The sequence below is a fragment of the Penicillium longicatenatum genome (genome assembly GCF_028827895.1).
Source record: "Penicillium longicatenatum strain IBT 33135 chromosome Unknown contig_2_segment0_segment0, whole genome shotgun sequence".
In the NCBI taxonomy this organism is placed as follows: domain Eukaryota; kingdom Fungi; phylum Ascomycota; class Eurotiomycetes; order Eurotiales; family Aspergillaceae; genus Penicillium; species Penicillium longicatenatum.
The window spans coordinates 2,288,833-2,312,870 of NW_026643120.1; the positions used below are offsets into that span (position 1 = coordinate 2,288,833).

The 24,038-nt window shown below is 49.6% G+C and overlaps 8 protein-coding genes across 8 annotated transcripts; 4 read left to right on the forward strand and 4 right to left on the reverse strand.

Moving 5' to 3' along the window:
- Window positions 1-3,037: 3,037 nt before the first annotated feature.
- On the forward strand, window positions 3,038-6,012 carry N7484_003379 (Zn(II)2Cys6 transcription factor; the record flags this gene model as incomplete). The annotated part of the gene is made up of 3 exons (XM_057113799.1): window positions 3,038-3,966; window positions 4,028-4,949; window positions 5,002-6,012. The coding sequence occupies 3 exons, from the start codon at window positions 3,038-3,040 to the stop codon at window positions 6,010-6,012; spliced, it is 2,862 nt and encodes a 953-aa protein (XP_056973939.1).
- A 964-nt stretch (window positions 6,013-6,976) lies between these two features.
- Window positions 6,977-8,326, reverse strand: N7484_003380 (uncharacterized protein; the record flags this gene model as incomplete). The annotated part of the gene is made up of 1 exon (XM_057113800.1): window positions 6,977-8,326. One exon carries the CDS (start codon window positions 8,324-8,326, stop codon window positions 6,977-6,979), a length of 1,350 nt encoding a protein of 449 aa, XP_056973940.1.
- Window positions 8,327-9,036: 710 nt separating this feature from the next.
- N7484_003381 (J domain-containing protein) lies at window positions 9,037-11,530 on the forward strand (the record flags this gene model as incomplete). The annotated part of the gene is made up of 4 exons (XM_057113801.1): window positions 9,037-9,540; window positions 9,619-9,957; window positions 10,012-11,325; window positions 11,381-11,530. The coding sequence occupies 4 exons, from the start codon at window positions 9,037-9,039 to the stop codon at window positions 11,528-11,530; spliced, it is 2,307 nt and encodes a 768-aa protein (XP_056973941.1).
- A 391-nt stretch (window positions 11,531-11,921) lies between these two features.
- On the forward strand, window positions 11,922-13,781 carry N7484_003382 (SKIP/SNW domain-containing protein; the record flags this gene model as incomplete). The annotated part of the gene is made up of 3 exons (XM_057113802.1): window positions 11,922-12,068; window positions 12,134-13,564; window positions 13,623-13,781. The coding sequence occupies 3 exons, from the start codon at window positions 11,922-11,924 to the stop codon at window positions 13,779-13,781; spliced, it is 1,737 nt and encodes a 578-aa protein (XP_056973942.1).
- A 341-nt stretch (window positions 13,782-14,122) lies between these two features.
- Window positions 14,123-15,598, reverse strand: ayg1 (heptaketide hydrolyase ayg1; the record flags this gene model as incomplete). Its single annotated transcript, XM_057113803.1, has 5 exons — window positions 14,123-14,302; window positions 14,359-14,491; window positions 14,553-15,301; window positions 15,366-15,440; window positions 15,506-15,598. The coding sequence occupies 5 exons, from the start codon at window positions 15,596-15,598 to the stop codon at window positions 14,123-14,125; spliced, it is 1,230 nt and encodes a 409-aa protein (XP_056973943.1).
- An 854-nt stretch (window positions 15,599-16,452) lies between these two features.
- Window positions 16,453-18,916, reverse strand: abr1 (multicopper oxidase abr1; the record flags this gene model as incomplete). The annotated part of the gene is made up of 4 exons (XM_057113804.1): window positions 16,453-16,504; window positions 16,554-17,340; window positions 17,393-18,518; window positions 18,581-18,916. 4 exons carry the CDS (start codon window positions 18,914-18,916, stop codon window positions 16,453-16,455), a joined length of 2,301 nt encoding a protein of 766 aa, XP_056973944.1.
- Window positions 18,917-20,595: 1,679 nt separating this feature from the next.
- On the forward strand, window positions 20,596-22,167 carry N7484_003385 (ACT domain-containing protein; the record flags this gene model as incomplete). The annotated part of the gene is made up of 3 exons (XM_057113805.1): window positions 20,596-20,640; window positions 20,694-21,100; window positions 21,162-22,167. The coding sequence occupies 3 exons, from the start codon at window positions 20,596-20,598 to the stop codon at window positions 22,165-22,167; spliced, it is 1,458 nt and encodes a 485-aa protein (XP_056973945.1).
- A 573-nt stretch (window positions 22,168-22,740) lies between these two features.
- On the reverse strand, window positions 22,741-23,802 carry N7484_003386 (uncharacterized protein; the record flags this gene model as incomplete). Its single annotated transcript, XM_057113806.1, has 1 exon — window positions 22,741-23,802. One exon carries the CDS (start codon window positions 23,800-23,802, stop codon window positions 22,741-22,743), a length of 1,062 nt encoding a protein of 353 aa, XP_056973946.1.
- Between the last annotated feature and the right edge of the window lie 236 nt (window positions 23,803-24,038).

Consider the following 24,038-nt stretch of genomic DNA (forward strand, 5'->3'; position numbering starts at 1 on the left):
ACCACCGTTGGAGTAGCAAGTCCAGGAATCCATAGTGGGGTTGAGTTGTCCATGAAGGCCTATTGGTAGGAACGACCAGGGTTCCCGTAGAATGCCACATAGAAGGAAAATAATACCGTACGGGAATAATTCACTTCTAGAGGCTGCATATTCCTTGGCGAAGAAAGTAAAAATCGATATTTCGTGTCTTCATGTATAGCATGGCGAGACCGCAGAATCTGCACATGCCAACCTAGGTATTTTCCGCCGAGCATGCGAAAAGGGTGGGTTCACCATTACCCACTGCCATGAGACCCAATATTCAGCAATCAAATCAACCGAGAGGATCTCGGCTTTGACCCTCCATTGGGACGTTCAACCCAGAGGACTGTAAGTCATCCGTACGTATTATACAGTTGTGATATATAGAGAAACCAACCGAACCCAACCGAGGGCCCTGCGCAAAAATTGGAAATCGGTGGTCCACACGGTCCACCTGCACAACCACGCGATCCAGCGATCTTCGCAACTCCAAACGATAAGCCCTGTGGCTCCGACCCAAGGAGGATTTGCCTGACTAGGCATCTAGTCTTTCGCGCCACTTGTCGGCCGAAGACATGATCCACCATCAAGGATTTGCGCGTCGTTCCGGCCCCCCCAAACAAGCTCTCTCCAGTCAGAGAGCGTCGAGCTAAGAGCCAGCCGCCGAGCGTTTCTTCAGCCGATCGAAAGGTTCTGGCGCTTCGCTCCGACGAAAGGACTGTATGTAATCCTCCGTTTTCCCTCTGGACAGGTAAAAAAAAAAGGTCGAGACAACCAAATCCCGAAACGCGCGCCTTGGGTGCATAAGCAGGGAACAAGTCCTTTGGGCATGAGACTGGTCAATCCATGGCTCCATCTCCATCTACGGTAATACGGACAGTCCAAGCAATGGATTCCTAGTCCTTGTTGGGCTTACTGTAGTATATCCTTGATCCTGGAATTAATATAAAAGACTGGAGCTAGCTTTAGGGCATTTCGGATGAACCCAAGGGGCGTTCCGGTGTTTTCCATTACACTTCCCTTCGCTCTCCACCATTTGAGCATAACACCTGGTATCCATATTGCCTAGATGTTTGATAATCCTCTCCACTCTGTGCCTTTCTCCAACGGGTAGTGCCATGTAATTGCCGGCCCGGTCAAGGATTACGCCAGCTGTCCCCCATAATTGACTGATGTCCATGGCGAAAGACCGAAATGCCGAATAATGATCAGAGTGGACCAGATCCACTTGAGACTAATGTGTAGATGACCTATGCATTTCATTCTCATTTGGGATTTTTGAATTTACTTTATCCAGTCGATGGCCCTATAGGGAGGTAAGGTAAGAATCGAATCGGGCCTTCGTCTGCTATTGGCACATTCTCGGGCGTTGACCGCGTGTGGCGTTCACCAAGGAGAGCCTCCTGCAAGCCCATATCCGAAGAAAGCAAACGAGGGGTCCAGATGTCTCATTCTGGTATTGAATTTTTTGTGTTTTGGGTTTTGGGTTTGGGAGTTTTCGGGTTTTTGGGAATTTGCCTGCGCGGACGGGGCAGCCTAGAAGAGTATAGATCGATCCCATGTCGATCGTATGGTTGTCGTGACTTGTAAGTAGCTAAATTAAAATTCATCAAGTATCTGTACTTTTGGCCCGTAATTATCATGTACCCATAATACAAACGGTCTGTTTAGTCCTTTTCTGAAGCATCGTGAACCCCTCCTCCTTCCCTCCCCTTTTGATCTTATCTTCCTTTCTTCCTCTTCTTTCTCTCCTTTTTGGTTTTTTTTTCTTTTCTTTTCTTTTCTTTTCTTCCTTTCGGCTTGTGGCCCCCTTGACCCCGCGGTATTTGTGTGTTTAGTCTTCACCAGGGGAGGGGAAAGCTGCCAAGGGTATTCCCAAAGAAGAGCAAGCGTGCTGGCTCGCGGGGCAATCCAGTATCAATTTTTAGTGGATCAAATTCGTCGCGGAGGACGCTGCTTTAGCGCCTGAATACTTTCCAGGATTCCCTGCAATCGGCTTAGTGGCAAGCAGCACACACAACCAGGTTACTTTCCCAGTATAGTCGAGCCGAGGGCCACTGAGGACTTCGACTTGAGGATAATACCATAGAGGATCCCTCTATACACAAGTCTGCTGGACCGGATCAATCTGTTCTGCATATGTTGACTTCCTTATCTGCCTGGTTCCCGACGCCTCAGACCGGAAGCCGCAGATTCTTGCATAAACACGGCGTTCGGTGAGCATTAGGATCAAAAATCTCCGTGATATTCCACTCCAGCGATCGCGGATCTATTTCTATTTTTATTAATCGGCCCGGCTTCCGCGACTTCTGGGGTTAATTGATGTTTGCGACTCCCTGCTTCCTCGTCGCATCCTGTGCAGTCTATGCAAGTCACTGGGATCCCGCAGCCACCCTGGTATCATGAACATGCCCCCCCAACACTGCAACTGCTATGGCCATTTGTGAAATGCTATTCTAAATCAATCTCGACCTCTTAATCCAATCTCACCGCGCGTTACAAGCAACGGAGTTAACACCGCGTTCTGACCTCCACGGATTCGAGTTTGTTTAGCCACGGCCTTGGCAATCCTTTTGAACTATCGCAATTGAAGGCATTTCGACAATTTTAACCATTTAAAAGGTCTTGACTTAGAGAACCGGCCTTTGGACCGGGGTTGCCTCGATTGCCCGCTCAATTGACTTCCAAAGCCACCTTCATTCTTCTGCTCAATCACTTGACAGTAAAAAGGTAAGTGTAAAGCAGACTTACTCCAATACTGGAGTCGCAAAGACGATTATCTTTGCTGAGACACTCATTTCTTTAGACCATTCGATTTAGAGTCGCGGAATCTCGATCAACCATTCCGAGAAAGACCAAAGACCATCCCAAACCTGGAAGATCATATTCTAGATCAGTGTCACGATCTGCAATTGTTGAAGACTGGAGACGACGACATCCATGGTGCATACGAGTGTAAAGTAGATCTTGATCTCTCGCGCACTCCACATTCTATCATTCGATCCACACGCCTGTCATGTCAGGTTACTACGTTGGACCCTTCGGTCGTATGTTACCCGCCATCGACGGTCGATCAACCGAGCAGGATCCGGAGCACCCAGCTAATGAATCAGAATCTGGGGATAACCCATACCAGCTTCCACCCCCACGTGCACCAGCAAACTTGCAATTTGGATCAGACCCATTTTTACGACGAGGAGAAAATGCCGAGCCAGGGACAGGCCCACCGCCAGGGGAGTCTGCTTCACAGCCACAACCTCCAAGGACCGAGCAATTACCTTCTGTGCGACATTTGTTAACCCCTGCTGCCGGTCCGAACTCGCCACCTGCCTACCATCAGCCATTCGGGACTTCGACGCCTGGGACCGACCATCGTGAATACTCTTATCCGTTTCGTGGGCATGAGCCGGCACATGCTTCACAGATCACCCCAGTCTCTACACAAGACAGAGGACGCTCGGAATCATTCCCACATCCACAGACAGGTACCCTTCCGTCACTGTCACAGGTGGCTATGCATAGTCCTCGAGACATGACACATCATACGGCGACACGAAGTGAGCCGTCAGCGGTTTCCTTCCAGCACAGTCAATCACCTTTCCACGGAACCCTATATCACGAAAATCCTTCGAGTACAGGAGACATTTCATCTCCCGAGAGCGCGAGTCGAGTTTCAGGCCAGTCTACACTTCCGCTTGTAATTGACGAACGATACGTGGAAGGAGAGGGAATCTGCTATTTTTATGCAGATGGGTCGCACGTCCCGAAGCTTATTAATGGTGTCCTGGTGAACGCCAATTGGGGCATCACGAAGGCTGGGAAACCGAGGAAAAGACTAGCACAGGCCTGTCTTACCTGTCGGGAGAAGAAAATCAAATGCCAACCGAACCTACCGAAGTGTGATCAATGTCAGAAATCCGGACGTGAATGCAGGTTCGAGAGTGCGTACGTGATTTTTGCTACCAGAAAGTTTTTCAAATGGAACTCACGCTGACCATCTTTCAAGTCCCCGTGGGAGTCGTGGCTCCATGAGAGCATCAAACTCAACAGGGCCATCTAGTAGATATGACATGAGGGAAGGCTTTTCACCAGGCCCTCATGCGGCCTCCGACGTTTCCCCCTCGCTTTACAATATGCCTCGAGCTTCAAACAGTGCCACTTCGCTTCCCGGAACGAGCGGCCATTCACCAGGCTCCGAAGGTCCCTTGCCGTCCGCAACCGAAGGCACATACGATACAATGACAGATGCAGAGCGAGCATACCGGTCACGAATATACAGAACCCCGCGCCCCATTCCTGTGGGTGATGATACCGGCACAAGGGCTTCTGAACACACGGAGACGCTTCGGCCAGAATATTCCGATATTTTTGGAGATCTCAAGGACATCAATGCCGATGATCCCCTTGCTGGTTCCTGGAACGTTGATCCCTACGACAGTGATCCAGAAATGACAACACACTACGTCGAGTCCTACTTTACATCGGTTAATGAACTTTACCACATATTCCCACATGCTCGATTTGTCTTGTGGCTGAAGTCTTGTCATACAAAGTCGGCCGAAGACAAGATGTTACTATACTCAATGATGGCGTTGGGATCCATCTTCTCCGACCGGCCTGACAGAATCGGAGCACTACGACGATATTCCAGGATCGCACGTTTTGCTATTCAGAAAAGCCAGCATGCCCTGTCTTTGCAGCTTGTTCAAAGCCACCTTATTATGAGTCTTCTCTACTACGCCACTGGATCATTGGTAGGATCTTGGGATTCGATCGGCGCAGCCGGACGAGCGGCCAGTGGCCTGCGATACAACGTGGAGTCCGGGGGAGTCATTGTGGACCAGAATCAAGCCTGTGACTATGGACTTCACCCACAGGCATTGATTGAATGTCGCCGTCGGACGTACTGGGTCGCATTCATTTTGGATGTAAGGAACTCTTGAAAGTTTACAGCGACAGCACAAGCTAACAGGGTTATAGCGAATGTCAAGCTTCTTTTCCGCAACTTCCACCTTCATCTCGTCGGAAGCAGCTTTAATCCGACTTCCATGCCGCGAAGAGATATATGAGGCGCAGCAATACGCAACCGCACCTTACTTCCAAGCCGTTCTCAACCAGGCCACTGTCACAAATGATGACCTTTCAGCTCTCAGTCCTATGGCATTCTTAATCCAGATTATGTCAATCTGGGGAGACGTTTCTTTGAATGTGTTTCGCTTGGCACACGCTCCATCAGAGGGTTACGCTCAGCTTGCGGAAGAATTCCACGAGATAATCTCTCGCCGCACTGAAGACTGGATAAAACGGCTTCCTGAGCATATGGTTTTCTCCGCAGTCAATCTCGAGCGAGCCGCTCAAGTAAAGAAAGCAGACGCCTTCTTATCAATTCACATTTTTTACCACGCCACCTTGATGAAACTATACAGACACGCCAGATATTCGAGTCTGAGATCTGAGATACTGGTTCAGTATATCCACCGGGCTCGATTCCACGCAGTTGAAGCCCTAAGAATTGCCATGGCAATCATGCCCTGTGCCAACGCCGACACATCTGGGCCTAATGTGACTCTTCTCAGCCCATTGATAGGCTACGGGGTTCTATCAGCTGTGGATGTGCTCAGTGCAGCTGGCTTAATAGCAGAGCTACCAGACTGCATACCATTGATCAGAGGTGCTCTCAGTGTGATGCAGCTTTTTTGCCGGCATTGGGACAGTTCTTTGGACTTGGCCAATACCATACAAAGGCGTCTGGCACTAATGATTGAATGCTTAAATGACCGAACCCGATCTCAAGACAAGATCGGGTTTGCTGTGGACGGGTCATCTTTAGAGACCAAGGCTCGCACAGGTGCGCCTTCATCTCAACCACTAAGCGGTCTTGACGAGGACTTATTCTATGGCTCAATGCCAAGAGAGATGCTCCTCCATGCCATGCGAATCGACGATATTGCTATCTCGGAGAACAGCATCTCCTGGCTCAAAGACCGCTAAATAACTTATCTACATTTACATTCTGTTTGTTACAAAAGTGGACCATTTGCTGATTTGATATGTCTACCAAAATGGGCAACCACTTCATTCTGTGAGCGGCATAGAAAAGAAAAGCCTCATTTCATCTGCATTTTCTTTCCCAGTCCCGCTTGGAATCGTTCACTTAATCGGAACTTGGATAAGAGACACAAGACACCAATGACTGGATGTCGTACTCATTTTCTTCTTGAGTGTCCTTTTTTTTTTTTTTTACGACGTGATGGCCTTTTTATCTTCATGGTAGCTTGTTTCCATTTTGAAGTTCTGCAACCATTTGAGCAAGATTGAACTTGTCTTGTTTGGTTCTGAAATGTATAATACAATTTGATATTCTTTGTCCTCTTGCTTGTGCTCTGGTGTCCAATGAGCGCCTGCTTTGTATATTATATTGTCAGGCGAGATGCCTCGACCGTTCAACTAGAGGTAAAATCCTACATCACGGTGGCTGTCAGGCTGTAAAAATGCTTCCATCGCGCCGCATTCACATCTCAACTCTTTTGCTCCTATAGATATAATGACTGTTTATTTTCCAAGCATAAAAAAATTAAAGTGAAACCAAAACAACAAACAAAAAGTGAAACATGAGATGAGAAAGACCAAAGCCGATTAATAATCAAGTCTTTACATACGCCAGTTGCCAGATTGCTCATTCTAGACAACCCTTAACTACCAAGCGAACTCAGCCAGGAACCACTTAAGAATGAGCCGCTACCTAAGCCAGCAACTCAGGCTCAAGGTTATGGCAATAGGCACTATGTCTTGAATTCAAAGAAACAACTCACAATCCATTGCTTTTTTACATTCTAGTAGACTGACTTTCCTATGCATACGTTACCATCCCGAGTATTTCGAGGATGTTGCATCGGCATCATAAAAATCGGTTTCAGAGCTAAGAAAAAGAATATTACTTAAAACTCTTTTTTGGTCAATCCCATTCACTTGTATGGTACCGCCTAGCCCAAGCCACTGTTCCCATTGATGGATCCAAGATAGTAGCATAGTGCGTGGTTTCATTCAGGACAGGCACCGACGTCAGCCAGTCCACCACAGAACTCTTTGTAATGGCAATATCGGAGTCATCCTCGCTACTCAAAGCCGTGATCCGCTTCTGTTCTGCTTCTATCTCAATCTGCTCATCTTCTCTCATTTTTCGCAATCGCAATGATGATCTCGAACCTGATGGCTCAGCAAGGTTCCTGGATCGTTTCCTCGAGGAAAGTTTATCCGCTAATGCCTTTCGTTTTTCGACCTCATGGTTCCATTTTGATTGTATACAGTCGCGGCGCAAGTTGCTGTCCTCGATTAGATCTGCCATAACCTGCATTTCATCTGAAAATAAGCTTAGACCGATATGGTTCTTTCTTTTTGCCTCGGCCACCGATTCTGGTGATGCCGAACCGTCCTCTTGGTCATGATTTGTTGTGACAGTAAACGATGATGAGGAGCGCACAACTGCTGTTTGGTGATCTTTCTCCATAGTCACCGTTGATGACCCATCACTGAAGACCAAATAAGCGGCTGTTGTGGGAATGCCAGGAACATTGGCAACGATGTCAGCCAGAGTAGAGAATAATGATTTCTTGCCATGATCTTCAGATGTCGGAGGCAATATGCATTGTCGCAGAAGCGAAGAGATGGACTGTCGCAATCCGAGAAGTACGAAGAGATGGTTTGCATAGAATGCAAAATTCCGGGTAGTATCATGCACGGGTCTGAAATTGAGCGAGACACTCAAATCTTGCCTCACGCCCGTGAGCACACCAACAAAACCAACGTAAGTGATGCTAGTTGCAATCACTTTCTCCGGGTCCGTATCCTGAACGAATTCCAGCTGAACGATCAAATCGCGCAATGGATCCATGCCCCAATCTAAAGTCCGGAAATGCAGCATTTTCGTCCCAGATGTACTGCGCACTCGTACTGCGCCACTCGTGCAGCCCATGAGCAGGTCAAGTACTGTATTCAGGCAGATGAGCAGGTACATGTCGATATCGGTGGTGCGGCTGATTCCTCGCAGTTCCTCAGTTTCGTCCCTGGAGTGAAGCTTGCGCAGACAGAGCCAAGCAAGCTTGTGAATTAGTTGGAGTGGAATCTTCGGAGAGATGGATTTGATCAGCTCGTCGAATATGCCTCGCATGGCACGCATTTTGTCGCGGTACAACATTGCCAATGCGACATATCGTTCTGTTGGTGGGAGTGAAAGGTTGATTCTGAAGACTGGTAGCTTCTCGCCCATTTGAGTCAGATCTACTGACTGCTCCGTGTCATCCGCCATTGTTCTGGAGGTAAGAAGGATGGGTTGGTTTGGAGGACCTAGGGATGAAAGGTTGCCTGGAGTTGCGGGGATGAGGCTCTACTACTGGTCCCCACCGTGTCACCCCAGACCCGCATCTACTGCATAAGGCCAGCTAGGAAACGGGCTGGTCTTCCAAGCTACAGTGAGTCGAATGTGCGAATTCGATAACAATATCTGTGTAGCATATTGCATGGAGCAAGTTACATTCGAGTCACGAGACGAAGGTGATACCGTGACAAAGGACAGAATGCATGAGTTAAAAGGCCGAATGTCTCCAATGTAAAGTTGACAGATTCAAGCAGAACTGATTGGTGTTTAGACTAGAAACAGACCAATGTATGCCTCAGGCATCCACTGTGTCTTGGTTCATTCGGTTGTCGACGTACAGTTTTGACATTTTCTCACCAAAGCCTTGCATTTTATACACTACACTCCATATAGGGATTCCGCTCTAATATTTACAGCTATTAGTTGTTTGTTTCCTCTCAATTGACTTGGATAATCTCCAAACCTCATTCTAAGCCATATCGTCCTTTCAATTTGCGGGGCCTGCGGAGACCGGAAAGTTTCTCCGACGCGGTCTCAGCTTGGCTTTGTCGTACCACTGCCCTTCGCTCAAGACCAACGAGATTATGGAGCTTCGTCGCATGTGAAGTCTCATATACGATTTCGGTACATAAGAATCTTTGATGTCGTCTCCCTTCAGCAACACCGCGGCGGCCGCGGCGCGAGGCTTCGGCGCAAGTGTGGAGGATGACGGCCTTGACGCAGAGTACAGCATGGTCGCGGACGAATACCCCCACGAGGTCGACTATTATGCTCTACTAGGCCTATCTCAAAAACCACCTCCGACCGAGGCCGAAATCCGCTCCGCGTACCGCAACCTTTCCCTCAGCTTCCACCCAGACAAACAACCACCGCACCTCCGCGAAGCCGCCAAACGACATTTTACGCAGATACAGGAGGCATACGATACCCTTATTGACCCTCAGAAGCGCACGGTATATGATTTACTCGGAGCGGAGGGTGTCAAACAAGAATGGAGCACTCAGGGTGTCATGGGTCCTAGGGGAGAGGCGCAGACACAGGATGTTGGCGTAAAGGCCATGGCACCTGAAGAGTTTCGACAATGGTTCCTAAAGACAATGAAGAAGCGTGAACGGAAGGCTATTGAAAAGCTTGTGGCATCTAAGGTGTGTCTACAATGCTTGTGGTATCTTATTGTCTGGATCAACTTTCTTTTTGCTAATATGATTTGGCTGGCACTATAGGGCACAATTATTCTTGGGATCAATGCATCAGACACTATTAGAGTGGATAAGGCCACGGAAGATGTATCTATACACGTGCCATCGCCGAAGCTAAGTACTTTTGGTGCCGCATATCAGTTCAAGGCTCCCTTGCCTCTGCCTGGATTCCTTGCCAATGCTGAGGACAGTAATGAGGGCAAAGAAGAGAACCAAGACAAGGACCAGTCGACGGAGGCTGATGTAATGGAATCGGAGAATTTTGGCGAAGTGACACTGAATGCATCTGTCACCGGTGGTATGACTCGTCAAAAACAGCCCTACATTGTCGAATTCGAAGATGGAACAGAGCAGGAGATACAGGTCAGTTTCTCTCGATAATATGGGCCCAAGCTTCTCTTATTAACCATCATCTAGGTACCGGGTCCCCGCCTGTTAGTAGCCAAGGAGATACACCTTGGTGCCACCTTTGTCCCCAACCTCAGAAACTTGGCGAGTAATAAGGGAATTCTGACTTGGCGCCCTTTTTCATTTCTCAGAGACTCGGCAGTTTCTATCGAGGGTGTTCTACTTCCAGATCCATCCTTGAAAACTTCGATCTCTAGAAGTATCCAGCCAATCTCTGGTATTAGGCCGTTCTCAGTCACAGCCTCTAGCACTATCAAACACTCCCTGTTGGAGACTCCTCCTTCATTGGATATTCAAGTCAGCAAACAGGTTGCCCAGCGAAAGATAGCCTTCTGGTCATGGTCCAGTGGCTCATGGGGATGGGCTGAATTCCTCTTCCAGCGCTTCACATTTCTGGGGATGAGTCCCGAAACCCTTTTCGCTACGGAGGGGGAACACAGCAACTTCCAAATCGGCCTTATTTCGCTGCCCGAATCTAGTAGGAAGGTGCCTGATGATGTGGATGAGGAGGAAGACGACGAAGAGAACGAGTATCGCCAACTTTTACAGAAAACGCGGGCTGCCAGTCGTGCTGCAGAGACGTGGCAAACATTCCTGCAGGTTTCACCGGGTGGAGGTGCCATCGTCTTAAAATATGGGAGAAATTTGTTTTCTGGCAAGCCAACCGATGACCCTATTAAATCAGAGTGGAGCGGAGAGGGATATTTCCCTATGCCGAGGATGGAGGAAGCTCGCGCTGTGCGACTCGACGTTAGCAGTGTGATTTCTCACGATCTGAAGCCTAGCTGGACTGTCAAAGGAACCCGACGGATTGGTGAGTATACCACTGTTGGATTGGGCGTTGGTATTGCACACACTGGCGTGCACATGACTGTCTCATGGAGCCGCCTTGGGCAAGGCTTCAATATTCCCATCGTTCTCTGTCCTGCGAACGAGGCCAACCAGGATGCTGCTGTCCTCGCTACACTTGCCCCATGGTTAGCTTATTGTGCAATCGAATTCGGTTATATAAGGCCACGCGATCGAAAGAACCGACGACAAGCGGCGGCTCGTCGTCATAATGAGTTGAAGAAACTCATTCCTCAGAAGCGAGCAGAGAGCCTAGAAGCTATCGAGCTTATGACCGAGCAAGTACAAAGGCGACAAGCCCGAGAGGCGAAACAAGACGGCCTGGTTATCACCAAGGCTGAATACGGATATGTGCCCTCGACAAACAAAAAGCTGAGGGCTAAATTCCCAGAGTCTCGACTCATTGATGTGACGATCCCAGTGGCTGCGATGGTTGATCAGGGCCAACTAGGTATCCCTCAAAATACCGTCAAGGTGAGCCTTTCCCATCTATTTGACTTTTTATTTTAAGCTAATATGATTACTTTAGTTTCATATCATGGGTTTCCACGACCCTGCACCTTTGTTGCCAAAGCGACTACGGGTTTGGTACACGTTCCAGGGTCGCGATCATTTTGTGGATGTTGGTGATAAAGAGGGCGTTTCTTGCCCCATGCGCACGCACTTGGTACCGGCCTGAGCATTTTAATACCCTGCGGATATAAGCCTTTCGCATTTGGAGGTGTCTGCTTGTGTTGTATTTGTATTGCATTTTCTGCCTTTAGATAGTTGCCACACAACATTCTCTGCTCATGTTGTCATCTGCAAGAGCTTTCGGTGAACATAGGAAGACAACTCATAATGGTTTCTTGAAAACATATCTGAGCCATCGCAAACTTTGTAGAATTCATACATAACAAGTGAAAAAAGGCCTTGAATATCAAGGACAATTCGAGTACGAGGCGATTGCGGTAGGGCGGGCTTAATACACCTGTTGCGCAGCTCCCCCAAAGCCAAGCGCATCACTTCGAGATCTTCATCTCACTCAACCACCTTGACTTGACAGCTTCGCTTTGCTCTCAAGTCTCACAATGGCTTCTCTTGCGTCAGGGCTTTTCAAGTCCCTCCCCAAGCCCAAGTATACAGGCGAGGAGGAAGAGCTACCCAAGCATGCGCAACCCCGTGGTCCGCGTGTGGTTGGCGCCGACCAGCTCGACGAAACTCAAGTCGTTCTACGGGTGAGCCCCCACCGGGTCTATGTGAATTTCATGATAGAAGCTGACTTGGATTTTGTGTTTTACAGAAAACTGGCCCTCCGCCCTACGGAAACCGCACAGGATGGCGACCACGAGCTCCCGAGGATTTTGGCGACGGCGGCGCGTTCCCAGAAATTCTAGTGGCACAATACCCCCTCGATATGGGTCGGAAGGGAACGCCCTCGACATCGAATGCGCTTGCAGTTCAGGTAGACGCTGAAGGCAAAGTTAAGTACGATGCGATCGCCCGCCGCGGCCATAGTGATAATCACATTGTCCATGCCTCGTTCAAAGATTTGATCCCGCTACGGCAGCGGGTGGATATGGGAGAAATTTCTCTTGAGAGACCATCCGAAGAGGATGTTCAGGCACAAATGGAAAGGACGAAGAATGCACTGGCCAGCCTGGTGGATGGAGCTGTGTCCGCACAGAAGCCCAAGAACGTCAAGGGCGGAAGCAGAGCCGAGCCAACATTTGTCCGATACACGCCGGCGAACCAGATGGGTGATAATAACAGCAAGAATGACCGGATTATGAAGATCGTGGACCGACAGCAGGATCCCATGGAACCTCCCAAATTTAAGCACAAGAAGATTCCTCGTGGCCCGCCATCCCCTCCACCTCCCGTGATGCACTCGCCGACAAGGAAGCTCACTGCGGAGGATCAAGAAGCCTGGAAGATTCCTCCGCCTGTGTCGAACTGGAAGAACCCGAAGGGTTACACTGTTCCCTTGGATAAGCGTTTGGCTGCGGATGGTCGGGGACTACAGGATGTCTCAATTAACGACAAGTTCGCCCAGTTCGCTGAAGCTCTGTTCACGGCCGATCGCCATGCTCGTGAGGAAGTGCAACTTCGCGCTCAGATGCAGCAGAAGTTGGCGGAGAAGGAGAAGGCTCAGAAGGAGGAGCATCTCCGACAATTGGCACAGAAGGCCCGTGAGGAGCGTGCTGGGCCCAGTCGTCGTGACTCTCGAGCCCGATCTCGCTCCCGTAGCGCCAGTCGCAGTGTTTCCTCTTACTCTTCGAGGTCTGGTAGCCCGAGCGAAGATGAAAGTGCGGCCCGGGAGCGGGAGCGGGAGCGTCGTGAACGTCGGCAGGAGAATGAGCGTCAGCTTCGCCAATCCCGTATGGGTACGGAGCGTCGTATTCAGGCCATGGCGCGCGAGCAGAATCGTGATATCTCTGAGAAGGTGGCTCTCGGATTGGCCAAGCCAACCCAGAGCTCCGAGTCCATGTGGGATTCACGTCTGTTCAACCAAACTAGCGGCATGAATGCTGGTTTCAATGAAGACAATCCTTATGATAAGCCGCTGTTCGCTGCGCAGGACGCCATCAACAGTATTTATCGCCCCCGGGCTCAAGCTGATGCTGACGACCAGGAGGGTGATGAGGGCGAGATGAGTAAGATCCAGAAGACCAACCGTTTTGAGGTTCTGGGAAGGGCCAAGGAAGGTTTCCGTGGTGCTGCTGATGCCGAGGTGAGCAAATCTATTATCTTTCGAAGGGAATTTTTAGCTAATGAGTGGTTTTCAATAGGAGCGCCAGGGTCCTGTTCAGTTCGAAAAGGACACCGCTGACCCATTCGGCATTGACAGCATGATTGCCGATGTGACCACAGGTCAGAAGCGCTACGGAATCCAGGAGGCCGAGACAGACGATCGTGGATCTAAGCGCGCCCGAGTTGATGACGACTAAATCTTTGTATTATTGTTCCTTATACGACTTTCTAGTTTATTTCTGTGCCCTCTGTGTGAGGCACGCTGAGGGGCAGTCTTGCGTGCATTACGGGCGTTCGGCGATGCGATATCTACTCCATTTTCCAGTTCAGACAACCCAAAATTCAAGCGACTTAATTGAGATACCTCATGGATACACCTCTGATGGCCTCGGTTTTGATTTTCCTTCCGACAATCTACTCATAACCAGCTTCGATACGCAGTGAGTCTGAACCGTAGAAAAGACCATATAATCCAGATTCGCATTAACAAGAACAGAGACTATTAAAACCATTTATCGAAGTCCTCCCAATATCTACTCTAGTTCTTGACCTCCTTTTTGTTGGGAGAGAGCACCTCCTCCAGCCACTTGTAGGAGACTGGCAGACTGTTCGGGTATCCCATGTGCACCATGCCTTCAAAGAAGCGACCCTCCTTTGGTCCACCGTGATTGAAGAGTACATGGCAATCCTCAATTGGGACGACACCGTCGTTCACGCCCTGGAGTAAACGTCAGCTTGAAATTTTCTTTCCACTTACACACAGGGAAGACATACATTAAGCAACAGTAATCGGCAGTTGGGCTGATCAACAACACCAGTCTCGACAAGCGAGAACTTCTTCTGGGAGTTCTTGATGAAATCCTCCGTGCTAGAGTAACCATACTTCTCAGCCCAGCAATCCGTGATTCTAAATCCAAAAAGTCAGCTCCAAAATCTCGTTCATCCCATGAAAATAGCTCTTTACTCACGTAAACGGATACTCATGGTCATTCACCTTGGCCAACCACTCAGGACTGAGGAAATGATGCGATCCTGGCCCGTGAGCCACAGAGCCCACAAGCTGAGTCCGATGGGTACAAGCCGCCCGAATAGCATAGAAGCCACCAGCACTAAGACCCCAGGCCGCAACACGACTCATATCAAACTCAGGCTGCTGCGCCATATATTTCAGCACAGCAGTCCACTGCCGATCCGCCGACTCCGGGTCTGCAGGATCGGCCGGCGAGTCAGCCGTACCGGGAATCTCACAGATAACCGTCGCCCAGCCCCGGTTGATGATCTCATGCGTCCGCTGGCTATTGTCAGGCCGGTACCCGTCCAGCCCAGTCATAAGCAGGACGACAGGGACGGGGCTTGAGGCGCTCGCTTCGTTGGGAACGCGGATATACAGCGGGATGCTGGGTCCATCGTTTGCGGCGCGGTCCGTATGTGGGATAATCACCTCCTTGATGATCGGGTTCCAGAGAGATGCAGCCTTCAAGTAGAGATCTTTCTGGCGGTCGAAGGTTGCGCGCTTGATTGCGTTGTCTGGGCGCGTGGTTGGGCTAACGTAGGGGAAGCGGGCAATGCGGCAGACGACTGATGCGCGGCGGTAGAGGTCGGCGGCGCGATCGGGGTGGCCGTATTGGAGGGCCTGCGTAGCTTCTTTTTCGAGGCTGTCTACAATAGGTAGGAAAGTCTGGGTGTAGGCGTCTGTGAAAGGGTCGTTGATATTGCCCTGCTTTTGTTAGTTCTTTTCAAGTATAGTTTGGGGTACTATCATGTCACCGAGTTGTACTCACGGCAATCAGTTTCTCGAAGATAGGCTCAAAGTCCTCGAATGCTCCGTCGTGGAAAGGATAGATGGATTTCGAGCACTATATGCCATGCCAGATTAGCGCTGTTTAACGATGCCTGTATAGATAGGGCTGTGGCTACTCACACAAAACTTCCACTTTGTCTCCCAGAGAGCTTTGATGGAACCTTTGTGAGGATACACCGTATCAAAACGATCGCCCATCATCCATTTCGACATATTGAATACTGAGGTAGCAAGATATTGAATATCTAAGGAGAAATAGACAAATCAGGTAAACTGTGATTGGGATTTGCCAGGAAAAAGCAATTAGACTTAAAATTGAATCTTGAAAGACGGTAACATAGCAGAGTACCTTTAATTTATTCTATGTTCATCTAGCTAAGTCCCTGAGAACAGTGGTATCCGGATTGGGGTCTCAAGCGTGATGTAGACGGGTATGCCTGAAAACAGTAAGTGTGGAACGAGGGAAGACCCAGAAGACACAGTCGAGACCTTCGGTATTAATTGCCACATAGTCTGAAGGTTAAGATTGCAATGGGTGCAGGTCAATGGACTCGATATTTGCGCATGGCGGGGATGAACAAGGGGCTGCCGCATCCGGCGTCTCTAGGACAGTTCCTCGCGACGGTCTACACGCTGTGTTTCTCTGAATTTCATCAGCTCTATGTTCACACATTATTTTATGAGTATAAAACTGCTTCGTTGATGGCATATTTCAATTTGAATCGCAATTTCTGCGCATACTACATTCGATGTTTAAAGATCGCGGTGTTTGTGCTCCATAGTTGTGGAATGTTGTATCCACACGGCTTGCTGCATGCGGAAAGGGGAGATTGCCAAGATGGCACCCCTTCACTTTGCATTCTCCGGTCCTAAGAATCGAATTTGGGAAAGCGAGAGGACGGGGATGCTGCAAAGCTAGTTTCGTTTACAAGAGAGATGATGTGAATGATGTAAACGATTCGTACGTTGATGACATGAGAATTAAAAACTACCTCCAAAGTTTGGTCGACCAAATATTAGCGACATACAGCTTATGTACAAGCCTGTTTAACATGCAATGGGGTCCTCTATTGCTGATACTGTCCCCAGTACTGGAAGTCCTTGGGCAGGTCATTGGGACTGTAAAGAGATTAGAGATGTATGTGAAATAGAACGATGAGAAACTTACCCAGAGTCTGGGGCAGGATGAATGATCTGATTGCCAATCTGAACGTATTCGTTGTTCTTGTGAGGATAAGGCCAGAGACCCTTCGTATCATCAGTATGAGCGATGATAGGCTTGCCGTCGGGTCCGTCAGGAACTTGACCTTGAGACACGTCATTGTGAGGGTTAGGCCATGGACCCTTCGTGTCCTCAGTGTGCCCATATGTGGGTGGGCGACCATCTGATCCATCACCAATTTGGCCATGGTTCTGGTCAACGTGGGGCTCAGGCCACGGGCCCTCGGAGTCATGCTCGTGAGCATATATAGGTTCGTCGTGAGAGGGAGGGTATACGGGAACAACCTCAACAGGGCGAGGGGCAGGATATTCATGAGCCACGTGGGGAGCAGGAGCATGGGGAGCAGGAGCATGGGGAGCAGGAGCATGAGGAACAGGAGCATGAGGAGCAGGAGCATGGGCATGAGGAGCCGGAGCCTGGGCATGAGGAGCCGGGGCTTGGGCATGAGGAGCCGGGGCTTGGGCATGAGGAGCCGGGGCCTGAGCTTGAGGAGCTGGAGCTTGGGGAGCCGGGGCTGGGGGAGCGGGCTTCTGAGCTCCGGATCCCTGAGCCTTGGTAGTCTGGGAAGAAGGCGGTGCGGCCTTAGCTGGTTCGGGATACATAGCACCGTGGTCCTCAGTGGGAACTTTTGTATTGAAACCCGACGTATTGAGTCCCTTCTTACCAGCGGCGTTCCCGCTAGTGGGATTTGGGTACGCGGCGCACACCTTGTAGTGGCTCTTAGGGGGGAGGGCTCTCCGATTGAGGGAAAGTCTCGGGAGCCTCGATGATAGTTGCCATCAGACCAGCCTCGACGTGCCATTCGATGTGGCAATGCAGCAGCCAGACACCAGGGTTATCAGCACGGAATCGCAGCACAGTGTGTCCACGAGGTTGAAGCATGATTGTATCACGACGGATGGGTGTCTTTGAGACATTCTTGAAGTACTGCCCAGTGAAAAGGCCTTCATCGGATCGCTGCAGAACCTGGAACTGGTGGCCGTGCAAATGCCATGGGTGCAGGTTGTTGTGGTGATTATTGATAACGATCTCAACAACCTCATTGTGCTTCACAATAAAGGGGTTGACCTGACCATACACTGCGGGGTTAGAAGCAAACTCCGCACCCACCGTATTGGCTGTGTATAGAGTGGGCACATCCTGCGCGATGTAGGTCTTATTATTGACGGTGAAGCGAGGGATACCGTCGATCTCGGCAGAGGACGTATCCAAGATAATCTGGTGGTTCACCGGCTCAAGTAGGGCTTCGTGGTCGGCGGGAACGAAAGCAACATCGTCCACGAAGTCCAATTCGGCAATCACAGGTGCCGGGGGAAGAGGCTTTGCCTCATCGTAAACGAGCCATGCAGTGACATTGGGGTTGTAGTTTGCCGGGATGGGACGGTTCTCAAAGAAGAACAACATGTTGACATCCATGCTGTTCCAAATAGCAAAGTTCTTGCTAGTATCAGACTTGGTGTGGATAAGAACGCTCATACGCTGTCCAGTAGCAAGGCGAAGCTTCTTGTCACCGGTGGGATAAGGCTCAGTGTATATACCGTCTACTTCAACCACGGTCATCTCATGACCATCGAAGACCCAGGTGTGGCCTGGCCAGTTGCCAACGCAAACTATGTGCACCAAGTACGTTTTGTTTGGCTTGACTTTGATCTTGGTGTTGGTAGAATCGTTGATCAGTGCGGAATTGGGAAGTGGCTCACGACCGTGAAAAGCTGCCTCGTTTTCTTCCGATTCGTACTTGGCGAGCAGGTCCGGCATCTGGTCATGATACCAATCACTCAAGGTGATGGTGAACTCATCGTCGTATTGGAATGGTGGCTTGGGGTCGTGAACAATCAATGGCCCACGGAAGCCATCTGGATACTGACCCATGTTGTGGGAGTGGTACCAATATGTTCCAGTTTGGTTGATCTGGACCAAGCACGTTAGCATGATTTTAGCCTTTTTCCACGGGAGTATAATTGTTAACTAACATCGAAGTGATACTGCATGTGCTCCCCCGGGGCGATTCCGCACTGGGTAACAGATGTGGCTCCATCCATGACACCAGTACCATATTGGTGGAATCCATGCCAGTGAATGCCGGTAGACTGATTTCCTAGATGATTCTGCACGTCCACAATCAGACGATCACCAACGTCCACATCAATCTGCGGACACGGCCATTGACCGTTGATACCGATCACAGGACGCTCAAAGCCATCCGGAGAGGCATTGACCCAAGTGACGTTCCAGTCCAGGTAAACATCCTTGGCCGCAGCCAACTTGGCGGCCCAGCTGGCCAAAAGAAGGAAATTAAGCTTTGCCATCGCAGCTGTATAACGAGTGACTATCGAGCTTGCAATCAGAGAGATACCTAAATCCTCTGATCAAGCAATGCAAGCCGATTGAGGTGCGGAAAATTAAAATTAAAGATTAAAAACGAATGTCGGCGGCGTTGTTGATCGGAAAACTTCAGGGAATCTGAACGGGCTTGTCTTCCTTTAACAATGCTCCGATCGATCTGCACTAGGGAGAATTGTTGTTTGGATCCTCAATCCAGGGCCATGCTCGTTGTAATGCCAAATCTCCTCTGGCGTCATTCAAGGACCAAAATAAAGCCCTACATACGACCGCTCTGCGCCAAACAAGGCCTCGAGCTTGTCTTTTTCACCCCTAGGACATTCCAGTATTCGGCTGGCCGATGCGGTATGTTGAGAAATCACCCATTTCGGCCTTCCCTCTGAAATTGCAAGCAAGGGGTCGCATGCCGGGCCATTCACTTCGGGTAAATCGTAAACAGTCTTGGAAAACGTGTAGAGGCGCATATTATTGTTCTTGGTACTAATCTGAGCTCACATAAGGCTCTTGGAACGCGGTTAGAATCGTGGGGTTGCAATGGCGATTCCGCTCCATATGCTGGAGATTTATAACATCATCCACCTAGCAACATAGGTGTTGATTGATTAGGGTAAGTGAATCTGCCTCTTGGAACTTGTTGTATATTCTTCCACTCTGTGTTTGTCCCATGTTTTTTTGTAACTATCAGTGTCAATGGTCGCCAGGTGCCCTGTGGTGCGGGCCAGCAAAAACGCTGAACACTATGATGGCCACCACGTATCAGCGGGGGTATGAGCGGCCACTCATTTCACACATAGGCTCCACCCCGAATAACCCACGGTCCTTATCGCAGATCGTCGTTCCGGCCGGGAGCCAACCGCAATCGAGACCGTATCAGAGGGCAAAGCGGGGGCCTCATGCCCAAGGTTTGCCATAATCGGATGACAGAGACCGGTTGCCGTCGGCTGTCCAGGTGTAGAGATAGTACGGAGTAAAAGTGCCTAATTGCAGACACCTGCAGGATCAAGATAGATTTGTCCACAGTGGCCAGTGCTCCTTACCTGTCGATCAAGTGGACAGCGCGGGGCTGCAGATTGATAGATTGATCTTGTCTTATTGGGTGACAGAGGTTAAAGGTCCATGCATCATCACAGGTACCTACCATGTCGTCAGAGCTAGGGTTCATCTCCCCACAGGTCAGGTACCAAGCCAACTGCACGACATAGTCAAAAAAGGTCCGTGGGCAACCGGGCGCCTAGCGCGGGGTTGGATGATAAGAAGAGATAAAGAGGATTTTGCATGAAATTTGGTAAAGTTGAGCGATTAGGATCGAAAAGAAAAATTCGAGTCACGGGTTCTCCTTCTTTTTCAATCTCTTTTATCTTCTTTATCTTTGTCCTCTTTCCATTGACGCATTTGGATTCGCTATTTTCTTCTTTAAATCGGTTGCAACGGCCCGAGTCGATCCTTCTCAAATCCCCCACTGACGCAAACTCACTGCCGATGGCGTGTATCCCGTACTAGCTTTGTCGCTATATCAATGGCGTAATTTCTGGAAACGCCATGACACTGTGCAGAAAATGCCCACGGAAATTCAACGTACTGTGATACTCGATTTTCCCTTCTTTTCCCACAACTATCAACCTCTTTACGCCACTGGCCACCAGAAATGGATCAATCTTTGACTCTAATCGACGCCCAGGTCCACTTTGTGGTAAGTGGAGCCAAGCCCAATTCTCTAGCTCGTATATTTACCACATCTAACAGGAAGAGCGACTGGTACTCGTTCACATCCCACTGGAGCTGTACCCTTACTTTTTCAAGTCCGTCTTAAGATTGATCTACGATGAAATCGCTCCATTGGAAGAAGACCATCAGGACGACGATGGCTCTGCGGGCTTTGATGACGGCTCTGTGAAAGGTCCCGAGTATCGACCACCGGCATTCTTAAACGTGTCTATCACCCCAGTCGAGGTCTCAGTGATCTGCCCCAGAGCTCTAGTCGAGAAGTACTTCGACCCGACGTTCACCAAACTTGACCAGTTAGACATCCAACTTCGTTCGAGGTTGGTTGTAAGTGACAAAGACTACATTGCGATGCAAGTCCTGGGCCAGGGCCTTGTGGCTGGCAAACGCGTGCTAGAATTAACTAGTCCACTTGCGCTGGCGGGAATGTATGCTTATATACATCGCGAACATATGTCAAAGAGACTACCGTACTAACACTCACCCTAGTTCTATCTTCTTTATCTCAACCTACTTTTCCGATTACATCCTCGTACCTTTCCACAGCAAAGCAAGTGTTATATCCACCCTCGAGAACCGAGGCTTCCAATTCGAAAATGCCACGGCGGCCTTCATCAACAACCCTCTCAGTCCAACATCACCATGCACCGAAAAACAACTTGGCGAGCTGATCCCACCCATCACTCCACCCCCATCAACACTCGCCGAGCTCCAGACTCGCACCTTTGAGAACCTTCGCAAACGCCAAATCTCCCCAGTGGTAGACGAAACCCTACGCCTCGTCCAGTGTGCCGCCCACCATCAATACAATAGCGAAGAAAGCTCCATGTCCATTCTTCGAGACGCTCTCACCACCACCCTCTTAGTCGACAAACCACGATTTCTCTCTTTAACATTGGCGGCGCTCGACCCCGCCGCATCCCTCCTCCTAGAGAAGCGGCTACTGCCCCGCTTCGCGAGCCCGGCAGCCTCACATCAGAACTACGAAGACGGCTCGGGGCTTCTTCTAGGCTCGAAAGAAGATTGTCTTATCCCCATTATGCTCGACCTGCGTGACCTGTCACTTGAGGCATCTGGTATCGTTTGCGGCGTGGCAGGCCGGCTTGCAGAAGCAACTGACAGTCACGCTCCCCGCGCCCCGAACAACGAAAACTCGAGTCCTGCCAGCGGCAGCTCTAACAGTGTTATTGGATCTGTAACGGAGCTTTTTGATACATTTGGAACACGATTGGCACTCGGTGGTCTGGATAAGAATAAACGGCCCCCGCCACCCCAACTCCCTACGACTACACATCACCTGAAGCCGGATTTGGACTTGTCGGCGGATGCGGTGGAGATTAGTTTCTTGAGTACTGCGCGGGCGGGTACGATCATTGTCGGAGAGGATGAGTTACGCCGCGCGATTGATGCTTTGGACGCGGAGAAAATGCATGATGAGGTTGTAGGGGATGAGAATGTACCAGTGGAAGGCGAGAACCCTGACGAAACCGCGTAAGACAGTGCTCTCAACTCTCCCTCCGCCCTTTCTTCTTTTTGGTCAGTTGCATCAGGTTGGTGAGTTTCATTGGTCGTTCGCTCTCATCTTGTCTGTGATGAATGAGGTTAAAAGTGAATTTGTTATTTTGACTTGGATTTTTCACTTCTTGTATGCTGTTTGTAAAGCCATGTATGTATGATAACACGATTTCCCATGCCCCATTCAGCCCACAACAGACTGGTTCTCAAGGGCTGCTCTTATTACGCGAGGATTCCCTTATATGACTACATGATCCTCAATCTCGGTTGGGAGTGAGTAATTTAATTTATTGCTCCAAACGCCGCCCTGCGCTAGCTTTTGTATCCATTTGGCATATATATAAGGGTACGGGTCTCGACCCCTAGCGAGGTCTAAAATCAAGATAGGTCGTAGGAACATTTGACCTGTGCTCCCCACCTGGTTAGGTCTCAATAGATCCATCTACCTTGTAGATATCCGGATTTGCAATCTGGAGCACTTTGGAAGCATGTCCATGTATATAGTATATATTGTTCTGCCACGCAAGTACCTACTAGGTAATCGCGGTTCATATCATACCGCCTCATAAACATACAAGGTGGAATTGTGCTGATCAGGGAGACAATAAATCCTCAATTTGCCATCCACAACTGCAATATCGATGGGGTTCTCTGTCATAGATGTGCCGAGATCACTCGTCAAGGAAATAGGTACCTCCCAGAGTGGCAACATGGTCTGGATATCAACCAGAGCGATACCCCCCAGGTTAAATGACGACGAAGACGTCTCGATCGTAGCTACACCCCCACAGAACATGATTGCCCTTGTGGGATTCCATCCTCCGAACCTGGCTGACATAACATTCGGCAATGCATGATGACCAAGAAACTTGCAATCCTGATAGTCAACAAAGAATGAAGGGTCTGCCACAGACGACTTTGGCTCGGTAAAGTCGGAAAGAGGGGCAAATCCTTGGGGATAGTTTTTCATCGACCAGGTTGTGGCACTGCGACCACCCCAATTCAGCGTGACAATATCATCAGTGACTGTATCGTGCACTATTCCACCATTATGATCACGAGCGCGAAACAGGGCCTCTTTTTCCAATGTAAGTGGGTCGATGCGAACAATCGTGGCTGTAGTATTTGGCCGATACTGAGATAGTGTGTCCCAAATGTAGCGGCCGTCGTAATCGATACCGCCTGTATGGTATTCAATATCCCCTGGAGGTGTCAAAGTAGCATTGGCAATGAGCCTACCCTGACCATCGTATATGAGCATGTGTGCAAAGCCTGCGCCTGGGCTGCGGTCAGTGCCATTGATCGGGTTTGTATATTTCTGGGTCGCGACAGTCCATTGACCAGCCGAGATGAAGAATCGGTCATCACCGACACGGACCATGCCTTCTGGTTCGCCTGTGTCGCCTTCCAACTGGGTCTTCGAGATAAGTTTCCAAGTCGTGGAGCGGCCGAGGTTTGGGAAAAGCTGGACGATTGATGCGCCATCTGAAACGGCATGCGATGGTGGTAGTTCGTTGTCTGGAAGATATGGATCATTAGGTCGAAGAATGGTCACATTTGTGGCGAGGCTGAAGTTCAATACTGCGGCCACAGCAACAATAATGGAAGCCTTCATTTCGAAAGTAGATTGAAATACCGGATATTGTCCTTTCAACCTAGTAGCGGGATGCCGGCATGGATATTCTCTGGTTTAGAGCCATACAGGTGAACAAATTCATTGAACCAGCTCCCACTATTTAAGTGCCTAGGAGCGATTCAGATCCCCGAAATCGGAGATGATGTCGAGAATCATCAACGAAAATGGTTTAAATGCGGAGACCCGATTAGCCCACGTTGGGCGGCGGCGATCAT